The 18,171-nt window shown below is 37.8% G+C and overlaps 1 protein-coding gene across 2 annotated transcripts in view; it reads right to left on the bottom strand.

Annotated features, from left to right (window-relative positions):
• Positions 1–259: 259 nt before the first annotated feature.
• The window catches only part of LOC150093788 (cytoplasmic dynein 1 intermediate chain 1-like), a 479,575-nt gene continuing 461,663 nt past the window's right edge, over positions 260–18,171 (bottom strand). For both annotated transcript variants that reach the window (XM_090413194.1, XM_090413193.1), the window contains exons 15-16: positions 12,957–13,082; positions 260–621 (exon numbers count right to left, since the gene is read on the bottom strand). In XM_090413194.1, the coding sequence (XP_090269320.1) occupies positions 481–621; positions 12,957–13,082 (267 nt within the window). In that variant the 3' untranslated portion in view covers positions 260–480. The remainder of the gene's footprint in view (positions 622–12,956; positions 13,083–18,171) is intronic.

Genomic DNA, 18,171 nt, shown 5'->3' with positions numbered 1-18,171 from the left:
TTGCTCTTAAAACAAAGACGTTACTTACTGCAATTGTATATAACCAGGCGATATGATACTTTATCTAATCATGCAGTAAATATACTGTCTTAAGGTAAATTATTATATTCTCAAAAAAAAAAATATATATATATATATTAATTTTAATTTTGCTTTGTGCTAAATGCAAATGCTTCAACAATTAGGCATATTTTCTTCTTAATTCCTTACATACATAATATTTACAAGGAATGTAATCACAGCAATATATACAATAAATAAGAGTACTGACCATACGGCTTGATTTATTCGAGCAAGTAAGAACAAAGGCAAAAAAATGATTATTATTGCTAATTCTAATTTCATTAGAATTAGCAATAACTTTTTTTAAGGTTTTATATTTTAACATCTCAAAATAAAATGTTATATGGATGTAACATAAAATCAAACTAAACATGGTCAACATAATTTTATATTTATCATAAAAAAGCAGATAAGCCATTAGCGTAAGGGAGAGACAAAAGATGGAGTGCTTGATAGGGAACTAAATGCATCCAGTTCTTGATCTGCTTGGTTGTTCTCCAGTTCTTGAATAGTATGCACAAACCGAGACCATTCATCATTTTTTGGAATAGCTAATTGCTAAAAGAAAAAAAAAGAAAAGTAAAATAAATTAATCAGTTTTGATAGCACTGTTTTTTTTTTTTTTTTTTTTTTTGAAAATGCAACTAGCAGACATTCATATACAACAGAATGCTTACAGAAAATATTCTAAATAACATTCTCTCTCATCCTCTTCTTTCCTCACAGACTCACTATAAAAAACTTTAAAAAGGCTCTCTCTATCTATATATATATATATATATATATATATACAGGGTGATAGAACATACCTAAACGAGCACTTTTCATCATTCAATGCATGGTCCGAACTCAAGCGGTGAAGTGCTAGAGGGCGCTTTCCAGTGAACACTTATAAGCACTGGTTTTTGCAGTCATTATTTCTACCGTGGAGTGCAAAAAGGATGGATTCCTTCACAAATCAAGAGAAGGCTGACATGCATTTCATTTACGGGAATGCGAGGGAAGCCCAAAGACTGTACCAAGAGCGCTTTCCGACCAGACGCATGCCTGATTGTAAAACCTTTCAGCGATTGCACTGGTATCTGTGGATAATAGGCTCCTTTGTCAGTGGGATACAGGGCATGTGAGGATGGCACGTGTTACAGAGGAAATTCTACGTAGGGTTGCAGATCATCCTGAATGTAGCATGCGAGCAATTTCCCATGCGTCCCAATCGACGGTGTGGCGAGTTCTACGAGACAAACGTTTACGCCCCTACCATGCACAGAGGGTGCATGCCTTGATACCTGCAGATTACCGGCCTCGTGTAGATTTTGCACAGTGGTTCCTGCAACAGACTGCATTGCAGGCGGACTTTGATGCACATGTCTTATGCACAGACAAATGCACCTCTACACGTGAGAGCATTTTTAATACCCACAATTATCTTGTGTGGGCAAGCAGAAATCCACACATCCACATTTGTATCAGTGGCATTTCTCCATAAATGTTTGGGCTGGAATCCTACATCACCATTTTGATTGGTCCATACCTTCTGCCAGCATGACTGAATGGGAGAACATACCTCTTATTTTTACAAGAGGTCTTGCCAGAATTACTGAACCCTGTTCCAGCAAACATTCAAACGCGTATGTGGTTCCAACATGATGGAGTGCCACTGCATTTCAGCGTGGATGTGCAAAACACCTTGAATGCAACATTTCCAGGATGATGGATTGGTCAGGGTCGTCCCATCGCTTGGCTGCCATGATCGCTCATGTCTGGACTTTTTGGTTTCTTTTCGCCAATGTACTCCAATCACTACATCGAAGGTGTGAAGCTTGCATTAATGTTGGTGGTCGTGATTTTGAGCAGTTTCTGTAATTTGTTCAATAAAATTCTTTAATTTATGTTCTATAATTTCTGCAATTGTTTCAAATCTCCTCTGTCATTCTTGTTTCTTCATTTCCTGACACAGTAGTTGCTAACCCGTAGCGCTTCACCGCTTGAGTTCGGACCATGCATTGTATGACGAAAAGTGCTTGTTTAGGTGTGTTATATCACCCCAAGAGTTCTGAATCACCCTTGTGTGTATATATATAGGGTGATTTTACAAATGTCACCAGGTGGCAGAATTTTGTACTATTTTTATCTTCTGTAAACCCCCATGTTCCAGAGTGTACTTACACAACGTTTGGTCGAATTTCATCCAGTATATTTTTCGCTACAGAGCCCTGAACATCTCTTTAATTATGGCAACCCTGTATTCAGAAATCCATTTAATATAAAGGAGTGGAATCTGAATGATATCTTCCAGAGATCCAGAGACTGGTTGTATAAAGCTGTTAAAGGCTTATTTAATAAAATATTCATTAAAACTATTTTTCACAAAAGAAGATTTGATATAATTTAATTATTGCTGTAAAAGGTCTTCAGTGGAACAAATATTATGAGCACAATGTAACAGGCTTTTAATAGTTCCAATCTTTTGACTAGGATAACGATGAGAATTAGCATAGGTATAAGTTTTTACATAGTAGATTCCTTATACAGTGGTTATATAAAGAATTGTGGGACCTTTCTACACCAATCTAACAAACAGATCTGATTGCCTTCAGTTATTTATCCCCTTTATGGGAAATATTATTACATCATTTTTATGCAAATTCCTGATTATTATTATTATATATTCTCACCAATGGAGAGATTGGTGAGAAGTAGGATACAGAAATGGACTGATAGCAGCAGTATTCTCTGTGGTTTTCAGCATGGGTTTGCTAAAGGGGAGATGCATATACTGTGGTATATTTAGATTTTGCATAGTCTTATCATAGACTATCACATGACAAGCTGTTAAATAAGTTTAAATGGATGGGATTGGACAGATTTCTGAGTTGGATCAGTGACTGGCAGTCAGGTAGTATCAGATTGCTTAATATGGGGGTGCAGTATTCCAAAAGAGGAAGTGGTGTACTGCAGGGGTCAGTTTTGCACTTACCTGCGCATTCATGCAATCTATTCAAGTCTTCCTGCAAGGCTATAACATTGCTTGACTCTACATTGCTTTCCCCAATTTTGTATCATCTACAAACAGCTGCATATCACTATTTAACACGTTCACTGCCAACTACGAGTTGGTATATGAGCATCACAAGCCGACTATGAATATACTCGTATGATGCTTACCACTGGCAATGAGATTACCCATACTGACCTTGAAAAAGTGAAAATGTTTGGCGTGCGGAGCTAGCAGTGAAAGTGGGTATACTCGTAGATGGTATATAAGCCTCACAAGCCAACTACAAATATACTCGTATGCCGATTACTGCCAGCAACGAGATTACCCGTACTGACCTTGAAGAAATGAAATTGCTTTGTGTACGATAACAAACTATGCCCGAGTAGCGTGGCAGCGAACGTGTTAAACCTGTCTCAATATAGAGTCAAGCAAATGTTATAGACTTACAGGAGGACTCGAACAGATTGCATGAATGGGCAAGTAAGTGGAACTGTCAGTTCAGTTAATACGCTCATGAGCAGTTGAATTAGAGATACCTGCTGTGTTGGCGAATTGATGCTGTGGTCGCCCCAGCGAATGGAATAGTGGCACATGACGGGGATGTCGTCAGACTTTGTACTGACCATCTGAGTAATAGTTGAGCACAGAATGGGGAAGACTCGAGATCTCAGCGAATTCGATCGCGGCCAGATCGTCGAAGCCAGATGTATGGGAAACTCCATCTCCGAAGTCGTGCAGGCACTGGGCTTTTCACGGGCCACTGTGTCAAGAGTATACCACGAGTACATGGAATTGGGTAAATCCACAGCTGCCATGGAAAACTGGCGTGGTGTACAATGTGTCGATGACAGGGGATGCCGTCAGCTAGCTCGGATGGAAACAGCGGATAGACGGGCCACAGTGCCGCAAATCACTTGCCAATTCAATCCTGGACAACAACGACGTGAGAGCAGCCACACCATCCAGAACCATCTCCTCGCTATGGGGTACAGAAGCCACCACCCGACTAGGGCACCTCTGCTCACTGCACATCACAAGGCACAACGATTAGCATAGGCACAGGAACACCGCCATTGGACCCTCAATGCATGGAAAAAGGTCGCCTGGACTGATGAGTCAAGGTACACGCCGATGGCAGGGTATGAGTGCGTCGGCAAGCACATGAAGCGATGGATCCCTCATGCCAGCAGGGTACAGTTCAGGTCGGTGGCATTCTTGTATGGGGACTGTTTACATGGGATGAAATGGGTCCCCTGGTACATCTACCATCGTCCCACACCAACAAACGATACAGGGACCTGCTGTCAGATCGTTTGCACCCATTTTGGTGCCTACAGCACCCTGCAGGAGACCTGTACCTACAGCAACACAAATGCACCAGCCCACTGCTCCCGAATTGTGGCCGACTGGGTGGATGAACACTCCACAGACACGAGGATGCTTGGCTGGCCCCCGAGGTCCCCTGACCTCAATCCTATTGAACACATCTGGGATGCTGTCAAGAGAGATATATGTACCCTAGACCCTGCTCCGACCAATCTCCACGCATTGTAGGAGGCTGTGCAGCAGTCATGGATCAATTTGTCTCTCCAACACTTCTGGTGCCTTGTGGAGGCCATACCATGCCGCATTCATCAAGGCGAAAGGGGTGCTACCCACTACCAGGCAGGTATCTCTAATTCAACCGCTCATGAGTGTTAGGGTTTGGAAAAAGAAAATGCACTTGTCTGCTCATCCCATGATGAGTGAGAATTTGTAATTTAATTGAAGAGTAAGAAAAAAAGTTTTTTTTTTTTTTATTGAGGTTCAGTGACAAATCCTAAAGAAAACATAGATTGATTCAGCCAGAGAGGCATGTGGTGAGGTTGTCTGCAAGGCTGGGAAAAATCAGAACTCCATGGTAGACACAAGAAGTTAAAGAGGCAGTGAAGGATATAGGTTCTCCATTCGGGATGCAGTTGATTTTTCGTTGTCTTTATCATTTTATCACTATTTACCATACTACATTTGTTACAGCATTTATTCAATTTCGTCAGGAAAAACTCATACTGGATTTATTTAGGAGTATTAAACATCTTCATAAAGGAAACAGCTGTGATTAACATCTCCAATTTTGATATCAAGTTAATGGCATTTTCCTTCATAATATGATTGACATACATCAGTTTCTCCAACTTTAAGTAGTGTGTATGACTTTTAAAAATTTGAAAAATTTTTTTAAAAAAATCAATAAACTTGTTTCTCATGGGAATAGCCTTCCCATGAAGTAATCTTCCCCCCTGCCCCCCACAGACTACCATCTCCAGCTGTTTAAAACAAACATCAGATTCTTTTTCTGGTAACACCTGCCCAGAAATGGAACCAATTTGATAAATATTCAGAAACTCCTTGTATGTGTGACTGATCAGATTATATACATATGCAACTTGAAGCTTCAGTGTTAATTCAATACCATAATGCATGTGACTAGCAATTGTCTTCTTCCTTTGATGACCTCTGTTCTGAAGTTATTATTATAGATGATAGTTTTATATCTACTTTTAGTGGATTTCTCTTCACTAATCTCTTCCCCTTTCCTTTTCTCAATCCTTCCAACTAATTCTACTAACAAAGATTCCAGCAACGAGGTACCTTCTATTGCATCAAGAAAAACCACAGCTGTGGGCGAGTACTCTTTCATTCAGATCATCATTTTCAAATTAAATCTTGTGTTTTGGCAGATGGTTAAAAAATAAAACAGCCTTACTACTAATATAAATCAAGCACATCAGAGTGTACAACCAAACTAGGATTTGTTTCTATGAATTAGCTGCCATCAGTTCAGTGACAAAACCAAAGAAACGTTTTAAGCCAAAAAAACTTTTCATGTCATTCCCCCCTCTCTCTAAAAGTTATCCCATGCATTGCAGAACTTTTGTGTATTAATAACATGGTAAAATGTGTGTGTGTAATAATGTAGTTTCACAACAACTATATTATTTTCATCCTGCACAAAGCTATAAATAAGAAAGAAGCCAGCTAAGGTAAATGAATTAACATCTAGGCACATTAAGAAAATATATTTTGCATTTAATGTTATGTTTCACATAACATTAACACAGAATTTTTGCAGGTACATATTCTTTAGAGCAGTGTTTCTCAAAGTGTGGTCACAGTGGTCCATTAACAAGTTATGAGAGAATTTTATTAAGAAATAAAAATTGTTTTTTAAATCTTGGTCCGTAAATTCTTTTACGTAACTTGTTTAATTTCAGTATGATAATATGCATAATATTTTGGTATATTCTGTATATCTCAACATGGGAGTATATAGCGTTACATAAAATCAGCCACAGTATTGTCATGGCACTGAGAAATGCACCAGAGAAATTGACCATTGCCAGAAAATGACTTTTCTGGCAATGGTCAATTTGGACAAAGCATAAAACTCGGGGCCCCACTAGCCCCATTTTTCCACCAGAGGTGAGCCTTCATATGCTGCCCAGAGTTTTATGCTTTGTCCAAATTGACCATTGCCAGAAAAGTCTGAGAAACACTGATTAGAGTAGAAAAGAAAACAAGGTCAACTTGTAAAATTTCAGGAAATACAAGTAGATTATAACGGCGAAAGGATAAGGGATAAAGTGCACAAAAAAAATTAAAACCAGTGCTTTTGATGCTTTTCAAGTTAATAAAAATAATGTAAACAGATTATACACATCCACTGACATGAACTGGTAGATCTGTGAAGTGCTAATTTGATTTCTATGAATCAAAACCCAAGTTGCAATGAAATGTAGAGCTGGTACAATATAACAAAGATACAGCCTGACAAAATTTGTGCTAGCTCACCTATTAGGCAAACATCTTGCTAGCTAGGTGTCATCTTATGTTGAGTACCATGGTTGCCTGATATATCATAGTCACATGTCAAATCTTGGACTTGATCAATTAAAAAAATGTTAATATCATTGCTAATTTTTATCTTAGATGCCTTAAATGGCTTGAAAAAACTACGTTTTGGTTTCTAGCATAAGATTTCTGGATTATAAAAAGTAGATGAAAATACAAATAAATAAACTTTAAAAAATAAAAAAGAACTTGACCCATCCACCATACTGACTATCATTGTAACCCAACAAAAAATCCACTTGTATATTTGTGTTTATCAATCCATGAGACATGAAGAACAAACAGAAAATTCATACATTTTATCAGTGATACCATTTATTATTTATCATGATAATTTTTGTATGGTTTCTGTAGTAGCACAGTACATATGGAATTACTTTAATGAAACATAACTCAGTGCCACTGTCAACAAATGTTGAGTTTTTAAAAAGATTCAAAATCATCATAAAAACCCTGAATAAAATAAAACCGATAGTATAACACATGCACTAACTATATTTGTGGATTTTCTGGATTCAGAATGGTTCCCAAACATAGGCAGGGCCAGTGATTAAGAAATGGTGGCAATTAAGAAAACTAGTGGCTTGATAGGGAATTGTGATGTTGTACAAGATGGCAATGAGAGCCGTGATCAAAGAGAGTGGTGGCAATTAAGAAAACTAGTGGCTTGATAGGGAATTGTGATGTAGTACAAGATGGCAATGAGAGCCGTGATCAAAGAGAGTGAAAGCAACTATACAGAGAGAGAGAGAGAATGGTTTAAATGATGAAAAAAATGAGGAATTATTTGTAGGGAGTGAGATCGCTAGGTTGCTCGCAGTGATACACAGTGCGCAACGAGAGTTGGAGCACCTGCAAGACTCTTTCCAGAGTGCCTCGGCTAATGGAAATAAACAAGTGTTTGAAAGGAAAAACAAGCATAAGAGTGGGAGAGTTTCTGAAATGAAGGAAAGAGTGTTGTATGGCGACTCGTTATTAAGAGGACTGATCGATGGGAGTTTAACTAAATCGTACTTACCGGGTGTGAAATTTAAAGATGTAATTGAGAGTATTAGAGCGCAAAAACAGAGGGTGAAAGAATTGATAGTTGTGGCGGGTACGAATGAATTGAAAGGAGATAAATTTTTTATGAGAGAGGACTTTAAAGTATTGTTAAAGGTAGTGAAAGAAAAGAGTGACAGAGTTAGGATGGTGAGTCTGTTGCCACGGTATGACAGACAGGAGTTTAGGAGGAGGGCCAAAATCGCAAATGACTTTATGCGCAGGTTATGCAGACAGTGTGTTTTGGAATGATTTTGATGGGCGAAAGGATTTATACAAGATAGATGGCCTGCATTTGAATGGATTTGGTGTATGGAGACTGGAAAAAGTAAGTGTTGCTGAATGAAGTGAAAATGGATGTGCAGAACCAGGGAAACTAGAACTACCAAGGAGGGGGGGGGAGTGGATATGTGGACATCAGTGAGACAGTTGAGTGTAAGAATGTATATAATGTACCGAGCCAGTACTAAGGACAAGAAATCGAAATGGGATAGTTAGAATAACACATCAATATAGGGGTGGGACAAAGGGACCTCTGCATTTCATGTATACTAATGCCAGGAGTATTAGGAACAAGAAGGAAGAATTTTTGGCCTTGATTGGCTCTTCCTGGCCACAGGTTATTGGCATTAGTGAAACATGGCTGACGGAAGATGATATAGTTATTGGGATAGAATATATAGGTTATAGTGTGTTTAGAAGGGACAGAGAGAATAAAATGGGGGAGGAGTGTTATTGATGATAGCTGATGGAGCCAAGGAGAATTGAAGTTGTATTGCAGGATAGTGAAAAGAGCTCATTTGAGGCTGGCAAAACAAAATATATAGTTGGGTGCTGCTATAGACCAGGTGATGGAATAGATGGTGGAGATAGTATGCATAAACAAATTGATGAAATGAGTGGAAGAAGGGTAATTATTATGGGGGATTTCAACTATGGTAACATTGATTGGAAGGAGGAGAGGACACATGTGAGGAAGGAAATGGATTTTATTCAATTATTAAGGGATAACTATCTGAGACGGCATGTAAGTGAAAATACTAGGGGTTTGATAGAGCTTGACCTGGTTATAGCTTCTGAGAATATAACCATGTTGCCACCTATTGGTGAGAGTGCTCATAAAGTCTTGACCTGGGAGGTGGCTAAAGGTGTGGAATTTTCGATTAAGACAGTATATATGTGGAATTACTGTGCTGGCAAGTATGACAAGCTTAGAAGATTGCTTGGATCAGTGCCATGGCATGTAAAACTGCAAGGGTTGGATGTCAATAGAGCATGGGAAGTGGCCAAGGAGCATTTACAGGAGGTTATGGCTGATTGTATACCTAGGATCCGAATAGTAAAACAAGTAGGGGTTAAATGGATGAATAACACCATTAAGGTGACCTGCAGGCACACGAATGGTATAAAGCGCAGGCCAGAAGGGAAACAAGTGTGGTAAAAAAAGCAAAAGCGGATTATGAAAGGAAACTAGCTATGCAAACTAAAGAGAATCCCAACCAGTTCTTTCAATATGCTGCAAGCAAAAAAAAAAAAAAACTGTACACGGCAGAATGATTTTAAGGAATGCCGATGGTAAGGAGGTCACTGAATCAGTCGATGTAATGGAATTACTGAGCAAGCACTTTGCAACAGTATATCATCCAGGTGGTGACATTGAAAAAATGAAGGAACCGTTAGTTTATATGGGAATTGTGATGAATGAATGAATGAATTGGAGGTGAATAGTCTATTACAGAACCTTAATGTGAATACATCTGTGGGATTGGATGGTATACCATCACGGGTCTTACATGAAGCGGTTAAAGAATTATCATTGCCCTTGACCATGTTGTTTAATCTGAGTCTCGGGTCTGGTTTAGTCCCGAAGGTGTGGAAAGAGGGGAAAATAGTTCCACTGCATAAAGGAGGACCCAAGACTACTGTTGCAAATTACCAACCGATCAGCATATCAGAAGTTGTTGTCAAGATCTTGGAAAGTAGTCAAGGGAAAAATACAGGAATGGATTGATGAAAATGAGATACTGTAGGGGGGGACAGCATGGCTTTGTAAAGGATAGATCATGCCTCAGTAACTTACTCAAGTTTTATAACACAGTGACGGCTGAACTGAATAAGGGTAATGGGTTTACAGTGATACTGCTGGACCTGGCTAAGGCATTTGACAGGATAGCACATGGAATTCTAATCCGTAAACTACAACATATGGGAATGGATATAGGGTTGGTGAGATGGATAGGTGGGTGGTTGGTAGAGAGATATCAGAGAGTAGTTTATTCAGGAGTAGAGTCCAAAAGAAACCTGTGACTAGTGGTGTGCCGCAGGGTTCTGTTCTTGGACCACTGCTGTTTAATTTGTTCATTAACGATATAGGGAAGATCCAAGAGGAACAGTTCATTTGTTCGCTGATGATGCAAAGTTAGGTAGGGCAATAGTGAATGCAGAAGATGTCAAAATCTTGCAAGATGACTTGGATAGATTGGAGTTCTGGGCAAAGGAGAATGGATGTCAGTTTAATGTGACAAAATGTAAGGTTATGCATTTTGGGATGAAAAGATTAGCAGCAGTATACCACATTGGTGGAACTGTACTCCATGAGATTGATGAGGCCAGGGACTTGGGCGAGTTATTGGATAGGGAGATGAAGTTTAGGGGGCACATTACAAAAGTGGCTAAATCAGCTCATCAACTCACTTGGTTGTTAAAAAATAATTTGATGAGCAGAGGCAAGCAAGCTATTGTTCCTCTGTACCGAGCCTTGATAAGACCTTATCTCGACTACTGTGCCCAGATTTGGTCACTAGGTTTCTTCTTGATGGGGAGGAGGTGGAGAGGATCCAGAGGCGAGTGACCAAGATGATAGCAGGTCTATGGAATGAACCTTATGCGAACAGGTTGAAGATTTGTGGGTTGCAGAAATTAGTTGATAGGTGGAAAAGGGGAGATATGATTGAGACATTCAAATTGCTAAAGGATTTCTATAGGATTAATTCAGAGGATATTTTTGAGATCAGGACTGGTGATGGGAGAACTAGGGGACATCTATGGAAGCTGGGCAAGGGTGTTAGAGCTGGGTTCTTTACTTTTAGAGTGGTAAATGAGTGGAATAAGCTGCCAGAGTCTGTTGTGGGTGCTATGACAGTGAATGAGTTCAAGGCAAGGTATGATAGATACTGTGAGAATGTTGAATAGCTGTGTGGACATGATGTTTAGGGCCTCCCTCGATGAGCGTAATAATAATTGTTTTCTTAATTGCCACCACAATACAGTCATCCCTCAACTTATGTCCGTTTGAGTTACGTCCTTTCGAAGATATGTAAACAGTTTTCGACTATTTTTTGGCTATTTATAGAGGCCTGAATCAAAAGCGCATATCCCTTAGCACTGTGACCATAACTGCTAAGGCACTATCTCTTCAGCATGTTGAAAGAAAAAGCAGAACCCGATTATGACTACGAATTCAACGCTTCTTCTAGTTGGTTCATGAGATTCAAGCAGCGTTTTGCGCTGCATAATGTGAAAATGTATGGGAATCTGCAAGTGCTAAGAAGGCTGCCAGGAGTTTGTGGAAAAATTGGATAAAATTATTACAGAGGAAAATTATTTGCCACAGCAAATATTTAATATGGATGAGACGTCCTTGTTTTGGAAAAACATGTCCAAGTGGACAGTCATCCACAAAAAGCTAAAATCTATATCTAGTTTCAAAGCTTTAATGCCCGTATTATGATTCTGTTACGGGTAATGTGGCTGGATATAAACTGAAACCATTTGTCATATGGCACAGTGAGAATCCACGAATCTTCAAAAACATTAGGAAGCATATTCCCAGTTCATTATCGGAGCAATAAGATGTCATGGATGATTAATCAAATGTTATGCCAATGAAATAAAAACCTGTTGTGTGAAATAATATGTAGAATTTAAAATTTTATTAATTCTAAATAATGCTCTAGGTCATCCATCTTGTACGGATCTTCACCAAGTTCATGGTCATGTTTCTCCCTGCAAACACTACTTCATGATCCAACTGATGGATAAGGGAGTTTTTGCAGTCTTTAAGGCTTAATATCTACGGACAACTTTTTCACACACCATTTCTGCCATTGAAGGAAATGATCAGACTCTCATGCAATTCTGGAAAACATTCAATATTTATCATGCTATTAAAAATATTGCTGTGGCTTGGGACGAAGTGAACTGTGAATGTATGAATGGCATATAAAAAAAGACATTAAAAAGGTTTGTGCATGATTCTGGAAGTTTGTAATAGCCTAGCAAACAATCTGAATTTTGAAGTGAATGATGACGACATAATTCAACTCATAGAAAGTTCCCCTGAAGAGCTGACCAACAAAGAATTGGTCGAACTGGAGGAAAAACAAGAAAAGGAAGAGGGAAAAGAGACACAGGAAGGGGTAGTTAAACAATTTACAGTGAAGGGTCTTGCAGAAATGTTCTTTGCAGTTAGCGATGTTCTCAAAATTACTGAAGACATGGACCCCAATGTTGAATGCTACTTATTAGCAGAAACGAAAGTACATGATGCGTTTGATTGCTATGAACAAATTTATGATGAAAAGAAGAAAAGGAATAAGCAAAGCACATTGGAATAGTGGCAGTAACACAGTACAGTTTTATAATAAGGTTTAAAAATTAAAATTACAGTATACTTATTATGGTTAAGTTCCCTAACCCCTATAACTCTGTTGATTTAATGTATCAACTTAGGTCCAATTCGACATACGTCCTGCCAGATTGAACGGAACCCGGACGTAAATCGAGGGATGACTGTATAATATAAAAAAATTAGATATTTTCAGCAAATTTAAAAAGTACCATAATCCTTACCAAATTTTCTGGCATATATTTCATCATAAGTTTTTAGCTTATTTTGCAAATTCATTTAACAGAATGGTCAATAATTTTATTTAATTAGACCTTGATGATTGCTAATACTTACTTCTCCTACATCATATATCCATATTTTTCCTTGGTCATCTCCAACTGCTACATGATGGCCTGATGGGGTCCATACCACTCTATTTAATGCAGGAGCTCCATCTACTACAACACTCACTGTGGGAAGCTAAAAATAAAGTATACATATAAGAAACAAATGGTTTCTTGAACAAATATATCAAAATCATTCAAAAAAGCTGTATTCTGCAACAGCATTCTCATATAGTGAACATTCATTATCACAAGTGAACATAGTCTTTTGAGGCATATTTCTATTTCTGTATTAAAATAGCCCAAATGGAACAACTAAATTTTAATAGAGATTCTAAATACTAAATTTCAAATTACATCAAGCCATGGAGAAATTATCATTTCATATTATTTTGCCAATAACAAATCCAATTATAACAAAATAAATTATTATTATTATTAAATAAAAACCAATTCATTTAACCAGTCAAACCAAGGACTAATCTGCATGTGCTGCAGTCTAAGCATCCAAATATACATATTGCGCAAGCTTTTATAACTGTTTACATATACTACTAAAGAGGTGAAACTGTTTAGATATGAATTTTTACATTATTCAAAAAAATCTACAGGATGTCAATACTTTTATAAAAAAAAAAAAAAATTCACTTATTATCACCTTCATTTGGCAGCCGATATCTTTGCAACCTAACTAGATGTCCTTTCTGTTTCTCTCTAGTTTCCTTGATCTTTTCATTTATGTTATAAATAGCTAGTTATTTTTTGATGACTTTATTTCTTATATGGTCCAATTTTGTACATCCTTTAATTGTTCTTAAAAATCTCATCTCTGCAGCTTGTATTTGAAAGAAGTGCAAGTGGATGAGCATAATCAGGGAAACTAGGTTTTTTTTTTTTTGGGGGGGGGGGTATGTAGTTGAGTGGATATGTAGACATCAGTGAGGCAGATGAGTGTAAGTATGTGTATAATGTGTATAATATGCTAAGTTTGTACCACTGGTAACAAGCCAGAATGTTAGTATAAAGTATATTGTATAACAAGCCAGTATAGTTAGTATAAAGTGTCAGGATAGTAGTGGGTTTAAGGGGCTTTTGAACTTTATGTACACTAATGGCCAGAAGAATTCAGATAAAGCAGGAAATTATCATTTCAAATTATTTTGCCAATAACAGATCCAATTATAACAAAATAAATTATTATTAAATAATTTATTTTGTTATAATTAATTTGGCTTATCCTGACCAAACGTTACTGGCATTAGTGAGACATGGATAACAGAAGATGATATAGTTAGTGGGATAGAATGTGAAGGGTATAGTATGTTCAGGGAGGATAGAGAGAAAAGAATGGTGGATGGGGGAGTGTTATTGATAATTGCTAATGAACTACAACCAAAGAGAGTAGAAGTTCAACTGCAGGCCAGTGAAAATAGCACATTTGACGGCAACAGAACAAAATATACAGTTGGATAGTTGTATAGACCAGGGGATGGAAAAGATTATGGGTATAGTATGCATTGGCAAATAAGCTCAAAGAGTGGAGAATTATTATGAAGGATTTCAACTACGGGAACATAAATCGGAAGGAGGGGGGGGGGACACATGAGAGAAAGGAAATGGAATTTATGCAGTTACTAAGGAATAATTACCTGAGCCAACATGTAATGGAATATACTAAGGGTCCGAGAGTGCTCGATCTAGTAATTACATCCGAGAATTTGCCTATAACAAATATGACCATGTTGCCACCAACTGGTGAGATTGATCATATAGTCTAAACCTGGGAGGTGGCCAAACGTGTGGAATTTTCAGTTGATTGCTTGGATTGGTGCCATGGCATGTAAAACTGCAAGGTATTAATAGTGCATGGGCGACCTTCAATGCGGATTTGCAGGAGAAGATCACCACATGTGATGAGACGTGGATTTTCCAGTACGATCCAGAAACAAAGAGACAATCGATGCACTGGAAAACTCCCACTTCACCAAGAATGAAAAATGCAAGAATGAGCAAGTCAAAACTGAAGGCAATGTCGAGCATTTTTTTTTTTTTTTTATATCAATGGTGTGGTAATGATTGAATGGGTACCAGAGGGTCAGACAGTGTCAAGTAACATTATTACCTTGAGGTTCTGGCCAAGCTGAGAGAACGAGTGAGGAAGAAGAGACCCTATCTGTGAAAGAACAATGCTTGGATTCTCCATAAGGACAACACTCTGGCCCACAGTGCACTGTCTGTAAAGCACTATCTAGCTGATAAGAAGATCCCAGTGTTAGACCATTCACCTTACTCACTGGACTTAGCTCCATGTAACTTTTACCTTTTTCCAAAGTTGAAATCTGCATTGAAAGGCACCCATTTTCAGTCAGTGGTTGAGGTAAAGGAGAAAACGGCAGCGCTACTGAAGCAGATAACACATGATGACTTGCAGCACTGCTTCCAACAATGGAAAATTCATATGCAACGGTGTATAGATAGAGGAGGGAGTATGCTGAGGGGGATAACAATTAAGTTGTACAATTGTAATAATAAACCACATTTTTGCAACCAGTCTCGTTATTTAATAGCCACACCTCATATACTCAGCTCATCCAAAGATCCTCTTCTCTACCTTTCCCACCCAGGGGTTTATAAAATTCAGTGCACCTGCAACCTACCCTACATAGGGGAAACAATGTGCACCATCCCAATAAGAAAAGACAAATATAAACACTGTGGTAAAACAGGCCTGTCAGACCATTCACTTCAAACATGTCAGAATCAACTGGAAAAACATCTAGTCCCTACACCAAAACCTGATTTGAAAGAAGGATCAAAGAAGTCCATGAGATGGTGAATCTAAACAAGAATGATGGATTAATAATTCCAAGAATCTGGTGGACCCATCTACAACCCATATAAAGAAAATCTTAATATAAGAGAACTGTAGAAATTGTTTAATGTAGTTTCACTTTAAAAGTTTATTTTATTTTTGTATTTATTATTAATTTTATTATTATATTCATTAATTTTTTCACCAGAAGTAAGGTTAGGGTATAGGTTAACAAAGCATTTAGATTTATCTTACTTTTGTGTAGTGCCATGTAGCTCATATCCTGTGCATACATACATTTTCCTGATGATGACCTCAACACACAGGTCATCATCAGGTTGAAATGTTGGGATGTCGAGTGTTATTTTCTTAATTATCATCATCAAATTCCTGACATATACCCTCAAGGGGTGTACAGGATATGACATGAAAAATTTACATCATTACTAACTTCTTATCAACAATTTTCCTCCAAATCAGTTTGTTACTTGTCAAGACTCCAAAAGTATCAGATCTTATATTTCTATCGTCTAAGGTGCTTCGTACTGTATCAATCCACCTATATCTTGGTCTTCCTCTGGGTCGTTTTTCTGCCAACCTGGCAGAGAACACTTGTTTTGCTAATCTTTCCTCGCCAATTCTGTTCAGGTGACCATACCACCTGATATTAGATATTAGCTCTGCTAACACATTCCTGAATGCTGACAATGTCAAGTTCTTTCCTAATATCCTCGTTTTTAATATTATATTTCCATTGATGCCATCTGTTCACGCCTCTAATCTTTCTCAGGACTCTCATATCTGCGGTCTCTAGTCTTTGGTAAAGTGTTTTACTTCTAACCCAGCTCTCAGATCCATAAGTTAAAATCGGTTTGAACACTGTCTTGTATACAGTTAATTTAGTGTTCTGACTAATATCTCTCTCTTATTCCATATGAATTTATTCAATTGACTTCCTACCATACCAGCTTTGTTGATTCTGTTGTCTATTTCCATATTTAATTTACCATCTTCACTAAAAATCATGCCTAAGTAGCTGAAATGCTTTACTTGTTCCAGGTTCTCCGTTCAAACCGTTGACATTTTCAGCGATTCTATCTATTTTCATTGTTTTTGTCTTTTTATTGCTGACCTTCATACCATATCTATTCCAACAGTTATTCAATTTAGTCAGGGAATCTTGCAAACTTGTAGCAGATTTATTCAGAAGTATAACATCGTCTGCATTAAGCAAAGAGCTGACATTAACATCACCAATTCTGATATCATTTTTAATACCACTTTCCTTCATAATGTGATCCATATAGATAATGAATAACAGAGGGGATAATGTACATCCTTGCCTGACACCAGATTTAACATTAAACTATCTTCTTGTATTTCCTGCAATTCACACTGCTGACTTGCAACTCAAATAAAGACTAAGTATTGCTTGATATAATGCCCCAGTGACACCATATAACTGTAGTGTATTGAATAGCTTCTCTCTTGGCACCTTGTCTTATGCGTTTTCCAGATCGACAAAACTAAAATACAGATCTTTGTTATATTCCCATGCTTTCTCAACTAATTGTCGTAACGTGAAGATCTGATCCTGACAGCCTCTATTTGGACTGAATCCAGCTTCTTCATCAAGCTTTTCTTCCACAATATTTGGCATAAATCTTGCCTGGAACACTCAGTAGGGAAATACCTCTAATTCTCACATTCAGTTTTATTTCCCTTTTTTATATGGATACTATTAGAGCTCTACTCCAATCATCAGGAATTCGTCCCTCTGTCCAGGCCTTCTGAACTATGCAGTGCAGCCACTGTAAGACTTTTATACTGCCATACTTCAGCATTTCTGGTTGAATATCATCTACTCCTGCTGCCTTTCTACATTTCAAGCCTTTGATGGCTTTTTCTACTTCAAGTATGGATATATATTCCTGACTGAATGCCTGTTGAGTGTTTTTTTACCACTGTGCTATCACTGCTCATTTCATTTAGCAATTTTTCGAAGTAATTACTCCATACTTCAAGGATATCCTTTTCTCCTGTTTTCATGTCACCTTTATCATCTCTAACTCCTTTTACAGCACTCTTTCCTCCATTTCTAAGCTTCTTCAACAACCTCCAGAGTATCTTACCACCTTCTTGATATTTATTTTCTATGTTCTTGCCAAAGTTCTCCCATGACTTTTGTTTAGCTAGTTTTACAGAGTGTTTAGCTTTCTTGCATTTGTCTCTGTATTCTGTAAGAGCACAAGTTGACTTATTTGCCAGGAACTTTTGATATGCTTTCTTTTTTTCCTTCACTGCCTCTTTAACTTCTTGTGTCCACCATGGAGTTCTGATTTTTCTATCCTTGCAGACATCCTCACCACACGCTTCTCTGGCTGAATCAATCAGGGTTTTCTTCAAGGTTTCC

The sequence above is a fragment of the Typopeltis vanoorti genome, chromosome 23, assembly GCF_054136105.1.
Source record: "Typopeltis vanoorti isolate ZY-2024b chromosome 23, IOZ_Tvanoo_1.0, whole genome shotgun sequence".
Lineage (NCBI taxonomy): Eukaryota > Metazoa > Arthropoda > Arachnida > Uropygi > Thelyphonidae > Typopeltis > Typopeltis vanoorti.
Note: the sequence above shows the minus strand (reverse complement) of the source record. Positions and strands in the feature narration are given on the sequence as shown.